Source organism: Nanorana parkeri, unplaced genomic scaffold (genome assembly GCF_000935625.1).
Source record: "Nanorana parkeri isolate BGI_ZX_2015 unplaced genomic scaffold, ASM93562v1 scaffold1534, whole genome shotgun sequence".
NCBI classification, from domain to species: Eukaryota; Metazoa; Chordata; class Amphibia; order Anura; family Dicroglossidae; genus Nanorana; species Nanorana parkeri.
Window position 1 is genome coordinate 88525 of NW_017307802.1, and position 9241 is coordinate 97765.

At 38.8% G+C, this 9241-nt stretch overlaps 1 protein-coding gene across 1 annotated transcript in view; it reads left to right on the top strand.

The window, feature by feature from the left end:
• Positions 1–9241, top strand: part of LOC108798681 (enoyl-CoA delta isomerase 2, mitochondrial-like) — a 30223-nt gene that overhangs the window by 18924 nt on the left and 2058 nt on the right. The window contains exons 4-9 of the mRNA XM_018570453.1: positions 1452–1634; positions 4156–4225; positions 6141–6245; positions 6977–7095; positions 7279–7368; positions 8591–8734. Coding sequence (XP_018425955.1) covers positions 1452–1634; positions 4156–4225; positions 6141–6245; positions 6977–7095; positions 7279–7368; positions 8591–8734 — 711 coding nt within the window. The remainder of the gene's footprint in view (positions 1–1451; positions 1635–4155; positions 4226–6140; positions 6246–6976; positions 7096–7278; positions 7369–8590; positions 8735–9241) is intronic.

Below are 9241 nucleotides of genomic sequence, written 5' to 3' on the forward strand. Positions count from 1 at the left end.
GGCCCCTTCTACGGGACACATAAGCGATCTGGCGACAGGTAAGTCGCCAGAATCGCTTCTGTTGTAAAGCCGACAGTCGGCTTTTCAAGTTTAAACGCCGCCGGGAGTCTGTTTAAACAGCCCCGATGCTGGCGACGTACACTGTATGTCGTCAGTCACGAAGGGGTTAAGATAATAAAGTTATACATACTGTATATTTGTTTATTTAGGACAAACAAGGCTTTCTTCTGGTAATATTTTCTTGCAAAAAGTAATTTAAAAAAATAAGGGGGAAAGAAGACACGTGTATTTTGTTTTCCCAAAACAGGCACTTCCCAAAGTACTCCCCCAGGTGATTAGAGGCCTCACCCCAAACTTAGTCAAAAAACTACACATTATACAACCTTGGTTGTGCAGGGTTTTTTTGAGGGTACTCATATAGTTATAATTCGTACAATTTTGTTGATGTTCATATAAAAGATTTATTGCATAATTATAAATATTAAAAACAATGCTCATATATATACACATGATACTTATAACCCTAAAATTATTAGTTCTTTTCACATTTCATAATATTTTATATATAATTCATATTTCACTATGTATATTCATAATTCCTTGATTTTCATATGCAGTGTTGTATTGCTTTGTTAGTCCCCTACGCGTTAAACTCGTAGGCTTCCTCAGGGGGATCTGTATAAATCTATTTGTAAATACATGATACATTGTTTATATGCCATTTCATAATACATTTGTATAATCATATTTTCCAGTTTTAAATGTTTCCATTCAGCTATATACATTTATTCTTAGTATGATTGAATTGTACAGCCACTTACCTAGGGGTCAAGTATCATGGAGGGACCTAACACCAGGGGGACAATAGCAACTCTCATCACCCCCAGAAAGAAACATACGGCGGAGCCACAGACGCACAAAGGGTCCAGGGAAGCTCCAATATCTAAAACATAACCGTGATGATAGATATAATCTGAGTGTAACAGCTTAGTATCCATAGTGATTCATAAGTTTGTATACCTATATCATAAGCTCATCCATTTACCTCTTCGTTCTTATAACCTCAGTTGCACCAATGTGTGTCATAATGACTTGGTTTTATGTGAAATACCCTTTAGTGTCCCATATATTAGTGATTGTTATTCTTTTCAAAAGAGGCGTCAATAATCTTGGTGTCCCTTTATTTCTTACTGCGTCTAGTTGTTTTTTCAGTGTGTAGCATGCCCAATGTCTTGTTAGATTTATCAACTTGCAGCAGAAACATAGTGATGACGAAAAGGAACTGGGGGGGCTCTGGGCGGCCCCAGAACTTTGAGAGTCCAACCATCTAGGAACTGTCTATTTTCTGTTAGAGGAGCAGTGTTGATGTCTTCTGTAATTACATCTAGTAGCAGATCTTGATATGACAATGCGAGGGAATAAAATTTTCCTTCTTTCTTTTTTTTTTCCAGGAAAAAGCCAGGCAATCTTACATAGAACTTGTTTCAAGTCTCATCTCTGCTGAATTGCCTGTGAAAGACCCAACATCAACAAGTGCCAATAAGAAATATGAGACTTTAGAGGTGTTTTCTCAAGATAATATAACAAAGATATTCCTGAATAGACCAGAAAAGAAAAATGCAATCACCTTGCAGGTAATACCTTTGATTTTAAAAAAAAAAGTAGGCAACGGTCTTAAATTCTCATTAGTGCATACTGTATATCCCCAGTTTGCTTTTTTTGAAAAGTGTTGTGAACACTCTCCTTATCCTGGAAGATATCAAGTAAAGAGTGTAAAATGGGATTTCATAGTAATGTATGCCAATGAAAATGGATGGGGCTGTTGAATAGAGGGGATAGTTTACAACGATCAGTTACATATTTCATTACCTCATTTATTTCCGTATAATTTATTAGCCCAAGGGCAAAGTTATTAGCGATTTTATATAGGAATTCCATGGATGCATAAAATCACAATGTGGCATCCTGACATTTTTGGTAATCATGGAAGTCCAAGGTGACCTCCTTATATATTTTTTTATTTTCAATTAAATGGAACATTATTTTTTTAATTACACTTATTTGACCCAAAGGGCATTTCTAAAATGAGGCTTCGGACCTTTTACATGGATCACATAAATAGATTATGCTGTTCAGATATAATTCTTAAATCTTTTTAATAAAGTAATATATGCCTGGTGGGTACTTTTTTAATCTAATAAATGTGGGGTTTTATACATTTAAGGTCTACTTTTCTTGTATCCTACAATTTTCAGAGGACAGTGGCTTAATTACAGTGACCTTTTACTTAGATCTAATTCACAAAGGCACAAACTGTAGAAGCCCATCCAGAACCTACATACCCATCCTTCACATGTTCATCTGGTGTGGGGAAGATATCTTAGGCAAGATTTGGGGCAGCACAAAGAAAACACTGCTGGGGGGTACACTGCATCAGCTGAATACGCCCTGTCATCCATTAGTAAATGTTCTGCTTGTTTCTAAGGGATGTTTTATGAACCAGCTGGCATTTTCTTGTCTAGACCTATAGCAGCGGGTAGTGCCATGTTGTGCCAGCTTTTGGCTGGCAAGTATTTGGCTAGTTCCTAATGATGGTTTCTGTTAATTTTTTTCCCCCAGATGTATGAAGAAATTGGTTTGGCCTTAGATGAAGCTGCAAAAGATGACTCTGTTATTACAAGAATGCACTAAATTTATGCACGAAAACATAGAAGTGTCAGCACCATTTCTAACAAGTCAGCACCACTGTACACTTCCATTATGGCAGCCCGACTCTCAAGCACATATGAAATGTCACCTGATATTTCATATATTTTCTTATTGCATACCTGGTATAAACTGAGCTGATGAGGGGTGAACTAATGTCCAACACCTCTGGAAGCAATGACAGGGAGTGTGAGAACACCATTCACGAGTGCTGGTGTTGCAGGCAGTACTAGATCTCTGTGGCTGCTGGATATGTAGGCCAAATGGCTGTTGATCACAGAGCAGGAGCCAGCTGAAAAAACACAAGGGTACCAGAACAAAAGACTGGAACATAACCAAGACAACAGCTGAGGTCAGAAGCAGCATGGCAGCAGGGTACTAGAAGACCGGATCAAAGTCAAGGACACAAGCTGAGGACCGTAACAACTGGGCAGCGAGATGCCAGATCAGAAGACAGGAACAGGGTCAGCAACACAAGCTGAGGCTAGTAGCAGCCGAGTAGCCAAAATACCAGGCAGAAGATAATAAACAAAGTCAAGTAAGGAAGCCAAAGCCACAACAGGTAGGCAAAGGTCCTTAGACAGGTCAGGGGTGCAAGCCGGGTCATATACATGCTACTGCATGTATGTTCAGATATCCTACCACACTCCTTACCGGATATCCCAAAACAAGATGGGTGCTTATCTCTGTAAAGGTTGTCATTCATCAAGGTCATTGTATATCTGTAGAAAAATAAATCAAGGCAACTGGACTTGCTGTATTTTTCTTAGACATTCTTGAAGACGTTTCACTGGTGATTCGACCAGTTTTCTCACTTCAGAATTGAGAAAGCTGGTCGGATGACCAGTGAAACGTCTTCAAGAAAAATACAGCAAGTCCAGTTGCCTTGATTTATTTTCTTACAGATCTAAGATGGGTGCTTGAAATGACTGCGGATGTCGCCACTTGGATCAGAGATTAATTATGGTGTCACCAGCACATCGCAGTAAAGTGTCAAAAGGAACGTCTGTTTATTGGCACATATTGTCAATCATCAAGCGCAATGTTTCTGGGTAGCACAGGGTCCCCTTCATCAGGCTCTAAATAAACAAATGGTCATTTTAAACCTGATGAAGAGGACCATGCGCGGGCCCGAAACGTTGTGCTTGACATTCCATATTGATACAAATGCTGCAGAACACCTGCAAGCGCACACACCTACACTCTAATGCACGCCTGCCGTGTCCCCATGCACAGGCTCACGAGCAACAGTATGTGTGCCCGCACTGGCCGTCGGGAGATGAATAAACTGGGCTATTACAAAAGGCCCGGCCCTTGTCCCTAATTTGTCATGATGCAAATGCTGGGCCTCTACTTCAGTCTCGCAAGGCAAATGTATAAACTCTCTCATACATGGCCAAGTATTTGGCTAGTTCCTAATGATGGTTTCTGTTAATTTTTTTCCCCCAGATGTATGAAGAAATTGGTTTGGCCTTAGATGAAGCTGCAAAAGATGACTCTGTTATTACAGTCTTGACTGGTACTTTATTTGTTTTTTAATATTCATACTGCATACGTTTCATTTTGCTGACCATTGTGTTGCACATTATAATGCAAATATAATTAATTGAATGTTCGGTTTGGTTTTGAAAATAACCCTTTAGAAAAATGAAGCTATTCTCGTATTGCATTGTATCTTTACACACTCTATTAGTGATTGGTATTATGTATACAGGCTAGAGAGAGACTTCTTTGCTTCCTAATGAATATTTTTTCCTTTCCATGTTATATCTCAAACTGTATTACGGTCACACAAATTAAATGACAATGGAAGGCTGTAATGGTATAGCTGTGTGAAATAAGTTATGGTTAGTTCTGCTTGTAAATAGAGAACAGTGAAACCTCTATACAGCTCTATAGATGGGGCGGGACAAAAACTGTAGGAGGACCTTAAACAAGGAATATAACATGCCACAGATTATAAATAGTTTAGTTTCTACTGTCTAAAAGGAAATGTGTTGTTTGTTTTGTGCATGATTTATTTCTTCATTATGGTCAGGACTTACAAAAAAGTAACTATAATTTTATTTAGTCAGGTGTATATGAAATATTACATATTAATATTTTGCATCATCTGCTCTGCCAGCAGATGGTACTTCAGGCTCCTTTTCAAATTTCACAAGTTCTCCATTTGTCTCATTGATGTGAAAAGCCTCTTGTTTACAAAAATCCTTAACGATCCTCCAAAGGCTAATTTGTAAAACCGGTGAACATTTCCTGCTTCTTCAGTTCTCAAAAACCTTGTGATAGGTTAGATGTCAGGGAAGCAATGGATAGGCAAAAGCAAGCACTATAACTGCTGCCTCAATTTTTTAGTTGCAACCCAGTTCAGTCATTTTTAAGTTAACATGACTTGGTCCTGCATATACTGTAGCTGCTTATTGAGGGGGAACTCTACCTTTGTTTATATTCTCTGACCCCATGGGCCCAGGGGGAGCTGCAGTCCTAACAGTTAAACCCCTGTTATCACTAATTAATAAAACAAGCCTATCATGATAATGCTATTGACCTTGAAAATACATAAAACTCTAAAGAAGCTAGAGCATAGTGTGCAATTTATGTCTGCAATTAACTCATAATTATAGTAAGCTTTTATTAATTAAACCTTTGTAGCATTAATTGTAGTCCAAAGCAGAGACGCACACCTTTTCACTGCCAATGAGGTGCCTTCACCTATATCAAGTGACATTGAGGAAAAATACAAAGGGCATTTATAACATTTAAAGACTAGACAGTTGTGTAGTGTAAACAATATACACTTAACAATGCATGGCTTTCTGGATGTTCCTTCTGCCATCATTCTAAAAAGAAAAACATACTGCTGTAGGTGTTCAGACAGAGCTTCTGTGTGTTTATGCATAAGGGTAGTATTATACTCTTCTAGCTATATGGCGAACAATGCACAGAGCATAGAGTTTATTTGAAGGCTGCAAGACTTCCAGGGTTATTCACAAAAGGGTGAAGAGTTTGGAGAAGGCAGGAGAAGAGCACAATCTAGGACAAAATAGCCGATTTGGAAACATTCTCCAATTCAGCTCACTTTCCAGTTCAGCTATGTTGTCCTAGATTGTTCTCTTCTCTTGCCTTCTACAAACTCTTCACCCTTTTGTGAAAAACCCTGTAAATGTATCAGACATAAATGCCCACCGTTCTCAAGGCTAAATTCTTTGAACTGACCATACATAGGGGTTAATTTATGAAAGTGTTTGTGCAGTACTAGTGCCCCGAGATATCGGTGCTTACGTATAGGGAATACTCATCAGCCCAATTTTAGGGGTGCTAGTGCCGTGGATGTGGCATCCGCCCAACATAAATTTTTTATAAATGAACCCCTTAAATTTTTTTTTTTTGTTTGTTTCAGACTTTTACAGTAATGTTTATCATTTTTCTTATAGGACATGGTGATTATTATTGCAGTGGAAATGACTTGAATAACTTCACAAATATTCCACCAGAAGGCAAAGAAAAGATGGCGAGTGACTCTGCACTGATATTAGAGTGTGTAAACCCTATTCATCTTTTGGTCCGTTTTATTAATAGATTAGAACATAAAATATTTTCTTAGTGGACATATCTCAGGAGCTATTTAGCCAATATACTGTACGTCGAAAAACTGAATGTAGCACCTAATTTTCTTGCGATTATCCCAAGTTCTCTGACTCCTTAACATTGCCTGCTGGCTCCAGGAGTGGGATGACTAGACCCTAAATTCTGCATTAAATGCGTCTAGCTTGGATTTAGTTTCAAATGGATTGATAAAGCTAATGTCTGCTTATATTTGCCTTCTCTTCCCTCCCTCTCCCCTCATTAACATGCTATTGGAATCTGTAAAAACTTTCCCGCTTCCATTACATACATTTTTTTTTTTTTTTTTGTGTTGTCATCTCTGGGTCTCACCACTAGCTCACTCCCCTGCATACAAATGGAATACATGGAGGCTGAAGGTGTATCTTGGCGGCTTATAGTGAAGCATGTGATGAGACCCCACCACTTATTATCACAAGCAAGCTGTAATGTGGTAGGCAAGGGCTCCAGATGCTACAGGCAGGTCTAGTTCTTCTGCAGCAAGTATTTAATAATACATACACATATGCACTTTCTAACTTTATTTTATTAAATAAAAAAAGGGGACTTTAAAGATGCAGTTATCCTTTAATCAAGGAATGTGCATGATTAGTATTACAAATGTAAATTAGATAGATTAACTTTGTTTTGTTTTTCATTTCCAGAGCATTTGTCGGTAAATTTATTGATTTTCCAAAGCCTCTTATTGCGGTTGTGAATGGACCTGCAGTTGGCATCTCCGTGACCATATTGGGTCTGTTTGATGTTGTCTATGCCACTGATAGGGTAAGTGTTCAACTTAGTTTATCAGACTTTTGTGTTTTCTCTATTATGACACATATTTAAATACGTTTTATTCAGCTCCGTGGGCAAACACCGAAAGCATGTCGGTTTAGCGCGCTAGTGGCTGATAAAATGATGTCTTTCTAACAACCATTCTTACAATCTTCCTTTTTTTTTTTTTTGCAGGCTACCTTCCACACTCCATTCAGCCAGTTAGGGCAAAGTCCAGAGGGTTGTTCCTCATACACATTCCCTCGTATTATGGGTCTAAGCAAGGTAAACCTACTGAAGGATTTGATTAAAACTATTTAGAATATCGCATATATTTTTTTGTGAAACACATCCTAGAGTACCTCTTCCAAGCACAAATGCCCATAATTGAGCCCATAATTGGGTATAAATTCCAGAACCCACGTTGATGTTTGATCACTGAGCCAGTGGCGGAGCTAAGGAACAAAGGGCCCTGGTGCAAGACTTTTTTTTGGGCCCCCCCCCCCATAAACCCACAAACACAGCGCTCTTCTTTCGCAGCGCTCGGCCGGCTGTCACTTTCTCTCCTCCTCGCTGGGACACAGAGATTTGTAGTCCTCAGCAGGCGATTGCTTGTAAGTCATACAGCAATCGCCTGCTGATAAAAGCAGTACCAACAGCGCGGCTGCCGAAGCAGCCGTGTTCTTGTTTTAACCACTTCTGCGGGCCACGGTCTATAGACGTACTGCGACCCAGAAGTGGTTAAACTTTTTTTTTTTTTTGCAGGCTACCTTCCACACTCCATTCAGCCAGTTAGGGCAAAGTCCAGAGGGTTGTTCCTCATACACATTCCCTCGTATTATGGGTCTAAGCAAGGTAAACCTACTGAAGGATTTGATTAAAACTATTTAGAATATCGCATATATTTTTTTGTGAAACACATCCTAGAGTACCTCTTCCAAGCACAAATGCCCATAATTGAGCCCATAATTGGGTATAAATTCCAGAACCCACGTTGATGTTTGATCACTGAGCCAGTGGCGGAGCTAAGGAACAAAGGGCCCTGGTGCAAGACTTTTTTTTGGGCCCCCCCCCCCATAAACCCACAAACACAGCGCTCTTCTTTCGCAGCGCTCGGCCGGCTGTCACTTTCTCTCCTCCTCGCTGGGAAAGCTCCAAGTCCGTCTGACCCAGAGCTGTTGTCAGCTGTTACAGCAACAATATTAAAAAATACATTTTAGTTAACTGTAGCTGTGAGGTTTAGCTAATTGTAAGAATACTTCACACAGGAGTCACCAAATCTGAAAGTAATAGAAAAAAAAGATTAATTTTCTTCTTTTATAAAAATATTTATTTATTTTTGGATTTAAAATCCCCCCTGAGTAATCTGTATTGGAAAGGATCCGCTGCAGCACTACTATCTTTCCAACATATTTCAAAGGTTTTAACTAAATACACTAAATGTAATGAAATACACATACAGTAGGTGTAAGATCCTGCAGAACATTGATATATGTTTCTGTAATAGGCTTCCGAGGTTCTCCTGTTCAACAAGAAGTTGACTGCACATGAAGCTTGCCAGCTTGGACTCGTCACTGAAGTCTTTCCAGACAGCACTTTCCAAAAGGAGGTTTGGGAAAGACTGAACAGTTATAGCAGTCTACCAAAAAATGTAAGTATGTCACCAGGTTTGAGGTGCAGTTGCAATTACTGCAATTACTTTTGCACGATATTCTAATTATTCGAGTTTCACCTGTATACTGGTTATATGAAAGCCAATAAAAAAATTAAAATTAAGCCACATGGTTAAAAATAACCATTATGGCTAATAATAGTTTTGTGGGTTGAATCTGGTATCCAATTCTTGTGTGCTGCACTTTACTCCTGCTAAGCTATAAACCACAACAGACATGCTGAAGCTGGACCAAAAGACATTGTGAGATAGTTGGACTATTCTTGCACATCTCGTCTTTTCTTTAAAGTCTGTGACCAACCTCTGATATACCTTTTATAGTTAATGTGCCAAACGTGGGTTGTGCTTTTTGGTAATTCCCCCTCAAAGTGTAAATTGATTATATTTAGTGAGTAATTTAAATAATTACTCACAAGGTAAGGCACATTTTGGTGCATTTTTTAAATAGTGCATTATGCTCTGGGAACTTTATTTCAGTTTACTTTG